Below are 15,696 nucleotides of genomic sequence, written 5' to 3'. Positions count from 1 at the left end.
ATAATCATTTCTTTCATTTTTGTATATAATACTCTTTTTAGTCATCTGCCAGGTTGAAAATGGAGAAGAAAATGTAATCAAGTAAGCTAGAGGCAGAGGATTGTGATGTTTTTTAATTTTAGATTTGAAATGAGACTGACATTGTAGATTGTATTAATTATGTGTGTCTTCTTAAATTGATGTTAATTTTCTTTCCTGACTGACTGTATTAACTGATTTCTTTTTTCAGGAAGGCAAATGTCAGGGTACAGATGGGCTATGACAGCAGACATGACTCGAAAAAGGTGGGTTTTGTATTTTTGTTGAATGTGTGTGGCGAGGAGGAATGGTGGTGGGAGGGGGGGATGGAATGGACAGTCAGCGAGAGTAAATTTGGCCATTCTCTTGGATTTTATGCCCCGAAAGTGGACCGTGATGGAGATCATATAAATGTTGTGTGGTTTGTGCCACGGAAATAGGTGAGCATGTAGGCGTACCTTTCTCACACCTTTCTGAGTTTTTTTTACTTGTTGTGCACAGCATGTTGACAGGTTTTTCTATAATGAAGTGTGTGTGTTTTGGAGAAGCTTTTAAATTTGTAAGACATCATAATAAAGAATCTCAGAGGTGTCCATTTGGGCAGAGCTTACTTTCACCCTGTGTTCTCAGTTTGAGACCATGTAACTGTTCCATCTGCCATGATCTGCTCTGTTTTCCGCATGTGCCTAGTTTTAGGTCAGTCTTACACGTTCGATGTGGCAACAAGAAGAAGAAAATGTTTCTTGCCTGAAACTGACCCTCAGCTTATTGAGAAAGTGAAAAAGGTACAAAGACAAATCTAAAATGCTTATAGAAATTTGCCAAAAGGTGGGATACCTGGGTGTGACAAATGAGGTCCAAAATCAACTTTATGTAATAATTCTTTAATTATCCATATTTATATATTATTATTATATAGCCTAATGATTGCTCTTTCAGACTCAGTAACTGCCAAAGCTGTATATATGCAATGGTCTTGGTGTAATTCTGACTTGAATGACGGAAATAATATAATTGTCCTGTCTGGTCTTGCTTTTTTGGGGGATGGCTGATCAATGTGTCCAAAATGAAAGTCAAGCCCTGCCAATTTGTCGGATGTGATGGTCACTATTTTAGCCGTGGTCTCAGAAGGTGCAGTTAATGAAAAGTATGTTTCTGATGCAGTGTATCTCACTGAAAGCTCAGTGGCAACATCACTGAAAATGAATGTGTCAATATGTTTGGGGTTTTTTAGTTTTTCTGTCTACTATAAAATGTAACAATTTTCAGAACACTTACTATTGAGCTTTGGGAGCTCTTTTTGCCCTCTAATAATTGAATTTTACGCAATTAGTTCAATTGGTGTACCATAGAAATTCTTTGAAGTTTACTTTTCGTACCTTTAACCAACGCTTTATTTTTGTTTGACAAGGAACTTGTGGTCAAACTGACCAACGACCAAGATTTGTACTTCCTCTACACTTTGCACCTGGCTGAGGAAGACTTCCAGAGGTGAGTGCTCCTGTGTGTGTCGGGGCTGGGCTAGAGATAGTCAACAGACGTGTTCCACTACGTGGAAATTGACTTTGTTAACTTTGTATTATAATGCCAAAATGAGAGTATCAGAATATTTTTTTTTAATGCCTTTTCTAGGACTTGTAAGTAAATCTATCAGTTTTTATAGATGACTTTTTAAAAATAAGTTTGTTTCCAGATACGCTCTGAATGTGGATGGATAGAGAGAGTACCACCGATAGATCTTACTTCTATTCTCGCCTCCTGTTTCTGTTCTTTTTGTCGTGCACTTCCACCTTGCTGTAAGTAACAGTTCTTCATGTCAATGGGCTTCTCTTTACTCAATTCCACCCACCCCCAAAAAAAAAACCAAAAAAAAAACCCAGTAGATAATTTGGTTTGGGAGTGCTTTTCTAGATTTTGACACTCAATTCAAGTAAAAATTTTAGTTTCTCGTCTTTTCCCTTTTCCTGATTTCTTCTTTTAGTGCTGCAGAAAGTTAGTAGGGTAAAAGGGGACTGGGAAGAAAGATATTGTTTGCTTGTTTAATCCTGAGTATTGCTTGAATAAGCAATATATATCCCAGAGTAAATTGAACCACTGTGGGACGTGTTGCCTTTTGAGTCGTGTTTCCTGCTCGCACTTTCTGTTCCTGAGGTAAGTGGGTGGTTGGCGAGTGTTCTGGTGACGTTTGCTTCTTTTTTCCTATCGAACACCTATATCGTCTTTATACTATCTCCCTTCCCTTTTTGTGTTTGTTACTCTCTTGTAACACCTCTATTCTTCGGCACTTATATGACCTAATTGTGTTACAAGTGCCGTAAAACTAACTAAAACTATAAAATAATCTTCTTCTTTCTTTGCGGTACCCTGCTAGATCTCAGGGGTAGTTAACCATGGTTGTTCAACCTGCAGTGTAACTGATCTGTGGTTGTTCAACCTGCAGTGTAACTGATCTGTGGTTGTTCAACCTGCAGTGTAACTGATCTTTATTTGACCCTGGTTCCTACCTTTCAGAATGGTGAGATATCCCGGAGTCTTATTCTTATTTTTTTCCCTTCTCCTCAGCCTGAAGATCCAGCAGGGGCTACTGGTAGACTTCACGGCGTTCCCGCAGAAAGTTATCGACTTGCTGGTCATGTGCATCCGAGAGGATGAAAAAGAGAACCCAAAGTTAGTCGGATGATCGCTATTCTACATTTTTTTAACCTATCTTATTCTTAGATGGAGACTGTGAGGCTTTGGGATTAATTGCAAAACAAATGCTCAGACAATTTTACTGTCATTCTTATGCACTTCCATGTGGGAGACTTCATGATCTCCAGCCGACTGAAAAGCCCTGTCGAGAGCATGCCTTTTGTCATTGATTTTAATAGCATGTCGGTTTTCATATGGTGGGGGGGGGGGTTCTAAATTTGTGAACCCTTTGCTTAGGCCGCTGGGAGCACATCATTCATTATGAACAAATGCATTCTGAACACTTATCGGAAATGAATTTCAGTGCTTGTCTTATTTTGACTGTTGGTCAATGTAGCCATCGCGTGTAACAGTACTGTGTATATATATGTATATATATATACGGTACTGTGTATATATATATGTATATATATATGCTGTCCACTCTTCACAGAATGTCTTTGCTATCTTCCCTGACAGTGTAGTGTAACTTCGAAATTAATATCATATTGTTGCTCAGTACAGATCTGTGTATGAAAGAGAACCATTGCATTATTTTTCTCCTTTTGAAAAAAGAATTCTGATATTTTACTTGTCACGCGCGCTCATATGACCTTATGCAGTTGCGAGCACCGTAGAACCCCATACTAAACAAAATAATACATGTCGCGAAAACGACGTAAACTTTTCAACTATGTCATTGACTGTACGTATTCCCCCCCCCCAGATTTGTGCTCCAGTTCATCGAGGGAGGTTCTGCAATCTCCGCGTGCAACATGAACATCGTGGAGACAAACCCGTTCCGCCACCTGAACCATCTGTCCCTCAAGTTCTTACCTGGCTCTGATGGCGACATAAAGACTCACCTGGTCACCTGTCTCAAACAGCTCAAGGTTTGTCAATAGGAGGAACTCTAGGGTGCTGACTTTTGGGATACATTGTATCTCGAAATCTGGATTTCTGGCATTGTTGGGATTTGGCCCAATTTTAGGGACTTTGGATAAAAATTGTCTTGATACAAGATGTATTTGACAATGTAATGCATGAATTTTGAGACCCCTATAGAAATTCATTCGTACCAACTGCAGTGAGGTTACTGAACACACAGTGCTACAAATGAAACAGAGAGAGAGAGAGAATGAATGTTTTTACGGAGCGGGTTGTCCCAGCACGTGAGACATGTATTTACTTGGCCTAATGTCCTGTCTTGTTGTGCGTTTGCGTGAGTGCACCTTTAAGTCTAACTTTTGTAACGTCTACTGCCATTGTTAACGACCAAGACAAATTTCTCCCTGCAAGATGAATAAAGATTGTCATTGTCATTGTCATCTCCATTGGGTCTGAAAGGTCAGGAGGGGGGGGGGGGGGGTCATAGCCAGTTGGCACCTTTGGTATCTATGGCTCCTTGGATTGTTGTTAAAAATTGGAAATATGTGAAGCTTTCTCCTTGTATGTTCTAGCCTTGACCTGGAGGAGGACGCGGGCCGTATTGCTTACAGATGTGTCTCAAAGACCACCAATAATGACTTACCACTGTATGCAATACTGGCCGCGAGGAGTACCATTAAAAAGTCAAAAGTGTTTCTTTGTAGACATTCCTCCCTGTGGATGCTCACATCTTCAAAGTAATTCCCCGAGCCAGCCTGTTCATTCTGATTCACAAGTTCCTTCGTTATGATGGACATACGACATTGCAATTATATAGATATACCTCAAATTAATATTTATTTCTGCAGTATGTAGAGTGCTGTCAAATAAAAACCCTGGTTTGTCAAGAACTTAATATGAACTTGGTCTATAATCTATTCCCAGTATAATTACAATATTACTTCTGTACCTCTTACCCTAGAGCAGACAAATGTTTCACCCTTCTGAAGGAGTTTGAATCGTGGCACAGATAGGATATTTCTCTATCGATATCTTGAATGTTTCTGCTGTCTTGCTTATTTGAAGCCCAATATTACGATCTTTTCTTCAGGATTAAATTTTTTATTTTTTATTTCACTTACTCGTAACTCTGCATAAGACAAATATTTAATGCTTTTGTGGGACTTTGCTGGCATGATTGTGCTCAACTCAAAAGTAACATATTTGCTTTCTCGCCTCAGTGCACTACAAGACGGTGATGTTTATTCCTTCATTGTTACAGGAGAGCTACAACGTGATTCAGCAGAAGTTTGAGCACACGTCCCAGGATCTAAGTGGCAAGCTACACGAAACCCAACAGGTTCGTTTTTTCAGGGGTCAAATGATGATTCCTTTTTACTTTGTACGAAACTCTGTACTGCGTCATATGTTGTTGGTTGTACAACAGAGTATGTATGTCTACCCTTTCTGTTTCTTGTAATCCTGGTTTTTACCTCTGTCTGCCATGTTTGAATTCAAAGCTTTTTCATTGTTTAAAGTTTCCTGGTGGGTGGTTGGCGGGTGCTCTGGTGTGGTTTGCTTCTTCTTTCCTATCGAACATCTATCGTCTTTATCTCCCCTCCTTCTATTTTGTGTTTGTTACTCTCTTGTAACACCTCTAATCTTCGACACTTATATGACCTTATTGTGTTGCAAGTGCCGTAAAACTCTTACTAAAACTAAAACTAAGCTTTAGGTGACTAGAAAAAACTCCAGGAAACGGTTGAAAAAAACTCAGGGTTTAAAGAGTTTAAGAAACAAACTGACGCGCCGCTCCTTTTTTTTTGTCCATAGCTGTTGTCGTCTAAGTCATCTGAGCTGGAGTCCCTGAAGCAGGAGTGGTCGTCTCGTTTGTCGGAAGTGTCCACTCGCCACAAGGAGGACATGACCCTGGAGAAAGAAAAGGCCATACAGGTATGTCATTGGGATGTAGAGAAACGCATACACACCATAACCCCCTTGGGCAGTGCTACTGACTGAAGTGTCTTTAGGCCATTCCCAGTGGGGGGACATTAACCTGTTCTTATGCGCAGTAGAATTGTAAATAGGCTGATCTAACAATGTCATGCTCATAACTGTGCCTGAACTGCAACAGGGAACTGTTGCTTTTTCTTTCCTCATCCTTACTATCGTCATTTTTTCTCTACTTCTATTTTTAATGTTTGTCATACTCTTGTGACCCGCTATTTCTGGGGTGCATTGATAGTCGAAGCAGACTTTGCGCTGTTGAAGCTAAAGAGGTGAGCAGTCTAAGTCTGATTCCCTGTAAGGACTTCTCCGTTGACATGCACCCTTTGGAGCTCATATGACCTTACGCAGTTGTGAGTGCCGAAAAACCTCTACTAAAACAAAATATACACCATGATTGTCAAAGAAAAAGCCATGCAGGTATGTCTTTGGGACGCAGAGAAACACATACACACCATGATGGTCAATCAGTGTCCGGAAAAGTTAGTTGTAGTAAGAGTTTTATGTTACTTGCAATACGATAGGGTTATATATAAGTGTTGAAGATGAGAGATGTTACAAGAGAGAAACAAACAGAAAAAAAGAGGGAGGAGAGATTGTGCTTCATGCACTCTTGTTTAGTTTTAGTAGAGGTTTTACGGCGCTCGCAACTGCATAAGGTCATATGAGCGCCAGAAAGATTTGAGGTGTTACAAGAGAGGTGGAAAGTGTTAAACCCATATGCTTATTTTTGTAACTTTTCCGACTATTTCAGTTCCAGTCGAGCCTCCAGATGCGGTTTGAGAAGGAGAAGCGAGAGCTGGAGCAGACCCACGCCAAGACGGTCAAGCAGTTGGAGACGCGACTCTCGGAGCTGGAGGCCAGCACAAAGGTAGAAACTTGTTTATGTACCCCCCCCCCCGGGCGGTGCTACTGACTGGAGTGTCTTTAGGCCGTTCCCAAAGGGAGGGACATTAACATCTCGAGTTCTTATGCACAGTAGAATTGTAATTGTAAATGGGCTGATTCATCTATGTCATGCTCATAACTGTGCCTGAACTGCAACAGGGAACTGCTGCTTTTTTTTTTCGTAATCCTTGCTATCGTCATTTTTCCTCTACTTCCTTTGTATGTTTGTCACGCTCTTGTGACCCGCTATTTCCGGGGTGCCTTGATAGTCGAAGCAGACTTTGTGCTGTTGAGGCTAGAGAGGTGAGCAGAGCAAGTCTGATTCCCTGTAAAGATTTCTCTGTTGACATCCACCCCTTGGCGCTCATATGACCTTATGCAGTGGCGAGCGCCGTAAAACCCTCTACTAAAACAAACAAAACGCTCACTCCTCTGTGTTTGCCAGGATCTGACCGACTGCAAGTACCGGTCGGAGTCCACCATCCGTGAGTGTCGGGGGAAGCTGGGTGTTCTGGACGAGGAGAACCGACGGCTTAAGACGGAGCTACAGAGCACGAGGCAGGAGAACTCAAGTCTGGACAACGCGCGTCTGGACATGGACAAGTCCCACAATGCTTTGCAGACGCGAGCGGCGGTGCTGGAGCAGGAGTTGAGAGACAAAGGAGAGCTGCTGGAAAAGTCAAGTGATTTGTTGTCTTCAGAAAAGGAGAAGAAGGTAATAATAACGATAATGATAATAATAATAATAATAATGATAATAGATCTTACTTTACTTTCTCCGTCCTCTTGTACCTCTAGGGTGTCGAGGGAAGAAAGAGGTTCCTGTCTCTAGCAAGTTTGATGGCCTGGCTGGGTGGGATATTGTATGTTCTCAGGGTACCCTTCACGCCCTGAATGGTAATAGATAGCATGTGTGTTGTGCAATTTCCCGTTCAGCAGCAAGCTCTATACCGTTCACAATCTATAGAGGTAACGAGAAATGTTTGAGCTCTCTGGTACTTGTAGTTCTTGATCGCTGTCATCTTTAACTGAAGTTCTTTAACGCTATCCTTATGCCCTGGGGTCATTTTGTACCCCCAGGGGTTGTATTCTCCACATTTTAGAATACTTTTAGTGCCAAGATCACTTTGAAACTTTTGAGTATTTCTCAAAAAATCATTTTGACAGATTGCTATGCAAAGCGTGTGGATAACGAGTGAATTTCCTCTTTGGAAAGTGATGGCTCAGAGTTCCCCACGTCGTATGGATATGATAGTAAAACACGACGTACCGATAGGGTTAATTAAGATATGGTCAGTTTCAGCTAATGACTTTTTGTGGTCAGTGGAAGGGAGAGAATGCATCTCCCAAGAATCAGACCTGATGTGGGCTTGAGTCGTATTTTGTTGGTTATTTACAACACATTTTAGAATATTGTTTTCTGATTTTTTTCTGAAATAAACTGATGCAGGCTTAAATCATGTGTCAATTGTGATGATTTTTCATCACAACTTTCTGAAAGGTGCCTCCTGATTTGATTCTTGTAGTGGGGATTGTTTGGTTTGGTTTTGCTGGGTTTGTTTGGTTTTTTTATTTTTTTTATTTTTTTTTGGGTGGGGGAGTGTTGTTGGGAGTGAATACCAATGAAACGACTGTATCTTTTTGTTGTTATGGGGGGTTTTTTGTCCTTGAAAATGTGCGTTGGTCTCAAAATTCCTTGTCAGCACTTGAAAGGTTGCAAACGGCTACTCACAAATAAGTCAAGCAGCTTCTATTTCTTGCTACTTTTAGAAAGATAGCTCCTGCATTTTATCTTTGAGGAAATTCTAGCTTTGCCTTATCTGGAGTCCTATCTCTATGTATCTTATCTATGGAATAAAAATTCCGGGACATGGCTATGACAGTATTCACATTTTTGTTTTCACTGTTTGTCATGACTTACCACACAGGATTTGTTCTTCTCTTCAGAAACGTGCCGAGGCAGAAGTCGAAAGGCGACAAAAAGAAGTGTCTCGGCTGGAAAACAAGGTCAAGGCTATGGGGGAGGAGTTGAAGAAAGGCAATGAAATCATTAAAAAGCTGCAGGGAGAAATCAAGTCATACCATGCCAAGGTATTCCTTTGAAGATCAAAAATCATCGTTAGATTTTCAATTTTTTAGCATAATGACTTATTGTTGTTACAGACTGAACCGAGAGTTGAAACAACGGCAGCCAGAAGGGGGGACGGTGTGATGTTGTTGTCTTCTCGGCTACTCGTCTCCGGCATGCCGTTGCCAGCGGCTTGCAGTCGTAACCGCTGACAGTGGCTCAGACACATCCTTTACGACGTTGACATCGAAGTAGTTTTTGGGCAATAACCGAAAACAGGTCTCTTTTACAGGGAGTTCTTTCTGTTGAAGAAGAACTGTCAAAATAGGTTCACTTGGTTTGATTAAATATTCTGCTACCTACTCTCCCTTCCGTGCAGAATGTGGCCGTCTTTATCCAAACTGGCTATAAACTACGTCTTGATAACAGTGATGCCAAATGTCCGCTTTTTCCGTTTTTTTTCCTATTTTTTTTCATCCGTTGGAATTTTTCATCGTCGGCTTTCGTAAGAGAGAATATGTTTTTGTGTGCTCATTTTAAAACTTTACAAGGTTCGGTTTAGGTGAGATGTGATGCTCCGCTCATTTTCAGTTTTTTTTTCAAAAATCATTTGGCATCTCTGTGATAAGAGCAATAACATTTATGTTGTCAGTTTGGAATGTTCCTCTTTTGATCTACGTGTAGAAACTGAGACAGCCGTACTATTTTGTGGGTGTGCATTAACTGGGTTGGTATTGTAAGATTTAGGCCTACCTTGTGTAATCGTTCTTGCCGTGTCACTGTCATCTGTCGATGATAGGGGGCCCCCAATCCTGTGGTTCGGTCGAGAGAATTTCAGTCACGTCTTCTTGTTAGCTTGGCTCACTCGAGGCTGGCGCCCGTGCTATTTGGTCGTACGCGAAGCCTTTTTCGTTGGCCAGGTGTTCTAACGTTTGCTGGCCAAACATATCGTACTTCGGGCAAGGATGCAGGCTGTTAGATCTGACGGCTTACCTCTATAAATGAGGCAGCGTGGTGGAATCAGGCTCTCGTCAATTTTTGGGCATGTAGAGTTATTGGTATCATCTAAAAGCTTATTCACTTGTCTTTATTTGGATGAAAAAATATCCTTTTATCTTGAATACAAGTCGAGATATTTGCGAAAGAAGGAGGTGGGGGTCACCTGTTTTCAGAGGTAAAATTTGTGAGGAAATGGCGAAAAAGATTAGTTATTTCCTTAGCTTAAGAGTCTGTGGTAATTGAAAATTTACATTTTTGTGCCTTTAATCAACGCTTTTCAGAAAAATCCACACAGAAATTAGTTCTTTAATGGGCATGAAAGGTGTTGAGCCAAAAAACAAAAATTTGATAAAAATTCACAAACCTGCGGAAAAATGCAAGTTTCTTCACTTTGATTATTTTGACGAGAGCCTGATTCCACCATGCTGCCTCACTTATATCGTCTTCTACAGAACCACATTGTGTTACAAGAAGCTTCATGTTATGTGCCAAGTGAAATGTAACAGGGTTACCGTGGGTGGTTGGCGGGTGCTCTGGTGGGGTTTGCTCCTTCTTTCCTATCAAACATCTACCGTTCTTATCTCTCCTCCTTCTTTTTTGTGTTTGTTACTCTCGTGTAACACCTCTAATCTTCGGCACTTGTATGACCTATTGTGTTGCAAGTGCCGTAAAACTCTTACTAAAACATCAGCAAACGGCGTTTCGTCAGAATGATTCAATGAACAAGTGCTCTGCTCAGTGTCAACTTTCCTGTCGCAAACATCATTGTTTGTGTTTTTTTCTGTGGCATTTACGTGCATTTTATGAACATAATTGAGTGTTGTCTCCAATAGCTTCAGGGGGCCTGGTGTGCTTGTGTTGGAACGTGTACATTCTTTGTGCTGTTTCTATTAAGGCCACACACGGGTTTTTGGGATCCAGTTTAGGTCCAGACAATGTTTTTTGGCTTTTAAGAAACTTCCCTAGAAAATTAGGTGCTCAATTGGATGGAAGTACTCCCTAAGTCCTATGTCAAAGAGATAGCTGGGTAAAGTTTGTCACATTGTGAGCCAATACAACGCTTTAAAGCAATGTTGAGATGTTTTTGCTCCTTTCCTCGAAATGTTCATTTCTTGACTTTAATAAGCTAAAAACTCAAAAACCTTCAAGATAAAAACGTGAAATTTGGAGGGCAAGTGCACCATGCTATTCCAAATATAAATGTGTTTTTTTACCAATACTGTTTCACCGGTTGGTCCCGTGCAGGTGAAGTTACGCACTCAGATCGCCACAGAGCAGGAGAAACTGTTGGGGGAAAAGGAGCAGGAGCTGGAGAAAACCAGGCAGGAGCTGGCCGTCACCAAAGACAAGCTGCGAGATTTTGAGGACAAGGTAAGGGGATGTGGAGATGGCAGAGTTGGGAGGAAAGTCGAACAAATGTGTGTGTGTGTCTGGAGAATGGTCCTTGTTGTGGTTAAAGCTCTTTTTGAATGGCGGGGTGAAAAGTCCGAAAAAGTCGTAGCTGGTCCAAAATTTTGTTCTATCAAAAAACGCACGTTGAACTATTTCTTTATAACATATTTGATTGTTTTGATTCATTCAAATGTCAGCTGAAGTCGTTTCTGTTTTTGAATCAATAAGATGAATATTTGGAATAATTTTCTTTCGTCAAAACAAAACGTTTTATGTTACTATAAACTATTGTACTGTATTGTAAAGCGCTCAGAGCCTGTGTACTTTAGTCGGGGTTGAGCGCTATAGAAATGTCATTTATTATTATTATTAATATTCTAAGTCTAAATATTTTTTATTAGTTATTCCCTTAAAATTGTGGATCGCCTTGATGTTGTCTGGTAATAGATTTGGAAGCTACTTTTTTTTTTCTTTTTTTTTTTAGATCCATAATTTGTTCTGTCTCATTTTGTTACCTCAAGTTGAAGTACATTTTGATTTTTATCTTTCAGAATGAAAAGTTAACAACAAACTTGGAAAGTGCAACGCAGAAACTTGAAGAGAGCAAAAAGCTGCTGAAGACAAATGAAAATAGTACGTGTTTTTGTCCTGTACAGACACTTTTGTACAGATCACAACCGTGGGGGTGGTTGGCAGGTGCCCTGGTGTGATCTGCTCTTTCTTTCCTATCAAACATCAATCGTCCTGATCTCTCCTTCTTCTTTTCTGTGTTTGTTACTCTCTTGTAACACCTCTAATTTTCTACACTTATGTGACCTTATTGTGTTGCTAGTGCTGTAAAACTCTTACAAAAACTAAAAACTCGCAACCGTTTCGTATAGATCACAACCAAGGCTGTCGAGGTAGTTGAAAGCTGCCACTGTTTTGTCTACTCAATTTCTACAAGTGTTCTCCTTCTGTTGTCTTGCCTTTTCCCCAGCACTGTGAATCATGCCTGTGTGTCTACGGGCTTTTCTTTTAACTCTTTACTGTGGGTGGTTGGCGGGTGCTCTGGTGTGGTTTTCTTCTTCTTTCCTATCAAACATCTATCGTCCTTATCTCCCCCTCTTCTTTTTTATGTTTGTTACTCTCTTGTAACACCTCTAATCTTCTGGCGCTCATATGACCTTATGCAGTTGCAAGCACTGTAAAACCTTGACTACAACTAACTGACTCTTTACTAATTTGATAGAAAAGTTCTTTCTGTCTATCACAATTTGTCAAATACAGCAATAATCTTGTCTCCACTTTTAAAGATTTAAGACCATTGTTATAGAACATGGAATGTGTAGGTAAACCTGCTTCCTACTCACTGGTATCATTTCTTTCCTGTTCTGTAGTATGTAGTAGTAGTATAAGGTTTTACGGCGCTCGCAACTGCTAAGGTCATATGAGCGCGCTTTCCTGTTCATCTATTGTCTTAATTCTTTGTTTTGTTTCTTTATTGGGCCAATGTAGCATCATGCTTTTCAGTCAAACTTGAGACAGACAATTCATTCTCCGAAATCTCTTTGTTTCTGACTTAATGTCAAGTTTTCTTCAATGTCGTGAGTATTTGTAAAGAAAAAACTGATTTGTGTCAGATTGGTCTGAATGCAAACGGGTAGAAAAATGAGGGGGCTCTCGTGGCCTAGAGGTTAAGGTGTTGGCCTCTCATTCGAAGGACCCGGGTTTGAGTACGGGTAGCGACCGAAAAATTTTCTTCTCTAAAATTGTCTCCTTTCACCTCATTTCCTGCTCTCTAGCAATATTCTGTCGTCTGCTTTCGTCTCCTCTTTCTGCCCCCACCCACTCACCTCCTTTGCCCCCTCTTCTGGGCTCCTGGCTCTTTCTGCAGTCTTTCTTCTGCTACTCCTTGACTCCTCCTTACTGCTGTCTTTCTGCCACACCCCTGATCTTATGGTAGGAAAGATCTACACCTAGCCTTCTCGGACAAAGAAGAAAAATCTCGGAGGGCCCGTGTGCAAGTTGCACACGTTAAAGATCCCTTGGTGGTCCAAAATATATTAGAGTAGGCTTTGGCCGCCATGCGAGCAAAATTCAAAATTTCCTACCAACTGTATGTGTCTCCCTGTATCTCACTCTGTCTCCCCTGTGTATGTGTCTCCCCTGTGTGTGTATCTCACTGTCTCCCCTGTATCTCACTCTGTCTCCCTGTATCTCACTCTGTCTCCCTGTATCTCACTCTGTCTCCCTGTATCTCACTCTGTCTCCCCTATGTATTCCCCCCCCCCCCCCCAGTGATCCAGTGGCTGAACAAACAGATCAACGAGCAGAGAGTGTCGCAGGTACAACACGGGACCTTTGAGATACCCAGTGGACACACGCGGCCGCCGCTGTCAGGCATGGTGAGACACTCCTGTGGGGAAACGATAATGATGCTGATAATGATAATAGTAATAACGATGATGATGATAATGATAATAATAATGACAATGATTAAAATAATGATAATAATAATAATAAGATAATAATAATAGATTGCATTTGTATAGCACAAACTCCGGCTCATCAGCAAGCTCTGTGCACTTCACAATCTATGCTATTACTCCCATAGACTTGGTAGTATTCTGAAACAACCTCAACTCCCTAGGAAATATACAGGCTGTCCTACTCAGGGGAAACTTGGCTCTCATTTCTCTCACAAGAGAGTAAACCTCTCTTTTTTTAAAATTGCCTTCCCAATAGAATTGTTTTGCAGGTGAAAAGTCGTAAGCCATAGAGCCCAGCTCCCCTGAGCCTAAAGGACTTGTTTGTGTGAGCCCCCTTGTGTCGACTGCTAGGTATAGGCATACTACCTGGATACCCGGAGGTGTCATCTCTGACTCAGAGGTTGACCTGTAATGACCCTCCATCCTTCTCGGTCGCGAGCTGCTGTTGCACATTCTGCCATATCCAGGCCAGTCCATGTTCTTATGTTGTCCATCTATGTTATTCTTTGCCTTCCTCTGGCTCTCCTGCCCCATATCTTTCCTTCAAGCACATAGGCCTACTGTATGTGTTTAAATGCTAATATGTAGAGTAAATTTCCAATTCCTTATGACTATCTGCCTGGCTTTTTGTAGTGCAGGAATTACTTTGCAAAGTTCCCACTGTATAATGGTCCACCCTCCTCACACATCTCAACTTTCCCTCCGTCAGCACAACTTTAGTGCCTCTAGTCACGGCTCAGTGGTGCCTCACGATGATGGCAGGACTCACAGCGCCTCGCTGAGGCAGCGGCCGGGATTTGGAGGGTCCCATCAGGTGAGGGATTCCGCAGTTCAAGAATTTCATTTTGAAGTTGAAGAAATTTTTACATTTCCTGATATATATGTGCTGTACATATAATATTAGCATGTTAGAACAACCTGTCATTCTGTGGATCAGCTAAAGTTGTAGAATTGGCACTCATGTGACCTTATGCAGTTGCGAGCGCTGTAAAACCTCTACTAAAACTATAGTTGTATTTGTGTGTGGTTGGCGGGTGCTCTTGTGTGTTTTGCTTCTTCTTTCCAATCAAAGATCTATCTTATCGCCCCTCCTTCTTTTTTGTGTTTGTTACTCTCTTGTAACGCCTCTAATCTTCGGCACTTATATGACTTTATTGTGTTGCGAGCGCCGTAAAAGTCTTACTAAAACTAATCTAAACTAAAAGTGGTATTTCCTGTGTCCAGGTCCAGTATCAGCCTGTGATGGAGACGCCCGTGGTCGCCAACGGACCCGGCAGCAGCGCTGCGCCGGTCAGACAGAGTGGCCTCCCTGTCCCCATCACGTCGACCGTCTCTCACAACGGAATCTCGCCGCGCTCGGGGGAGGGGCTCAACTCTAGCGGAGGCAACAAGTAGGTTCTCGTGATGGGGGTGTGGTTCTCACCATGGGGGTGTGGTTCTCACCATGGGCGCTGTGGCTCTCACCATGGGGCTGTGGTTCTCACGATGGGCGCTGTGGTTCTCACCATGGGGCTGTGGTTCTCACCATGGGCGCTGTGGCTCTCACCATGGGGCTGTGGTTCTCACGATGGGCGCTGTGGCTCTCACCATGGGGCTGTGGTTTTCACAAATGGGGTGTGGTTTGGTTTGTTGGAAAAATATCTGTGTCATGATGGCGCTGTGGTTTGGTTTGTGGTTGAGGTGTTGGGGAAATATGAGTCCCGACTTTGTGGAATCAGGCGTTCCTAAATTTTTGGACAAATGGAGTTATTGGTATCATCTTAAAGCCTGTCCATTTGCCTCACTTTTGAGGAGAAAAATATCCATTTATCTTGGATACAAGTCAAGATATTGGTATTGACAATTGAAGGACGTGAGGGTTGCCTGGTTTCAGAGGTAAAATTAGCAAGAAAATGGACGCCAAAGCCACCCCCCGGGGCGGTGCCACTGACTGAAGTGTCTTTAGGCCATTCCCAAAGGGAGGACATTAACATGTTCTTATGCACAGTAGAATTATAAACGGGTTGATTCATCTATGTCATGCTTATAACTGTGCCTGAACTGCAACAGGGAACTACTGCTTTTTCTTTCCTAATCCTTACTACCGTCATTTTTCCTCTACTTCTTTTTGTATATATGTCACACTCTTGTGACCCGCTATTTCCGGGTTGCCTTGATAGTCGAAGCAGAGGTGAGCAGAGTAAGCCGGATTCCCTGTAAAGACTTCTCTGTTGACATCCACCCCTTGGCACTCATATGACCTTATGCAGTTGCGAGTGCTGTAAAAAATATACGGTACTAAAAAAAAATAATAAATAAGTTATACAGAAACGTTCA

At 41.7% G+C, this 15,696-nt stretch overlaps 1 protein-coding gene across 1 annotated transcript; it reads left to right on the top strand.

The window, feature by feature from the left end:
• Window positions 1-229: 229 nt before the first annotated feature.
• On the top strand, window positions 230-14,771 carry LOC101859778 (spindle assembly abnormal protein 6 homolog; the record flags this gene model as incomplete). Its single annotated transcript, XM_013081101.1, is given in 14 exon segments — window positions 230-284; window positions 1,430-1,509; window positions 2,581-2,685; window positions 3,416-3,581; window positions 4,838-4,915; window positions 5,389-5,508; window positions 6,317-6,433; window positions 6,896-7,165; window positions 8,398-8,541; window positions 10,763-10,888; window positions 11,461-11,542; window positions 13,190-13,296; window positions 14,090-14,194; window positions 14,605-14,771. Coding segments are annotated over 14 exon segments (1,722 nt in total), but the record flags the coding sequence as incomplete, so codon positions are not given.
• Between the last annotated feature and the right edge of the window lie 925 nt (window positions 14,772-15,696).

Source organism: Aplysia californica, unplaced genomic scaffold, assembly GCF_000002075.1.
Source record: "Aplysia californica isolate F4 #8 unplaced genomic scaffold, AplCal3.0 scaffold00115, whole genome shotgun sequence".
Taxonomy (NCBI): Eukaryota; Metazoa; Mollusca; class Gastropoda; order Aplysiida; family Aplysiidae; genus Aplysia; species Aplysia californica.
Note: the sequence above shows the minus strand (reverse complement) of the source record. Positions and strands in the feature narration are given on the sequence as shown.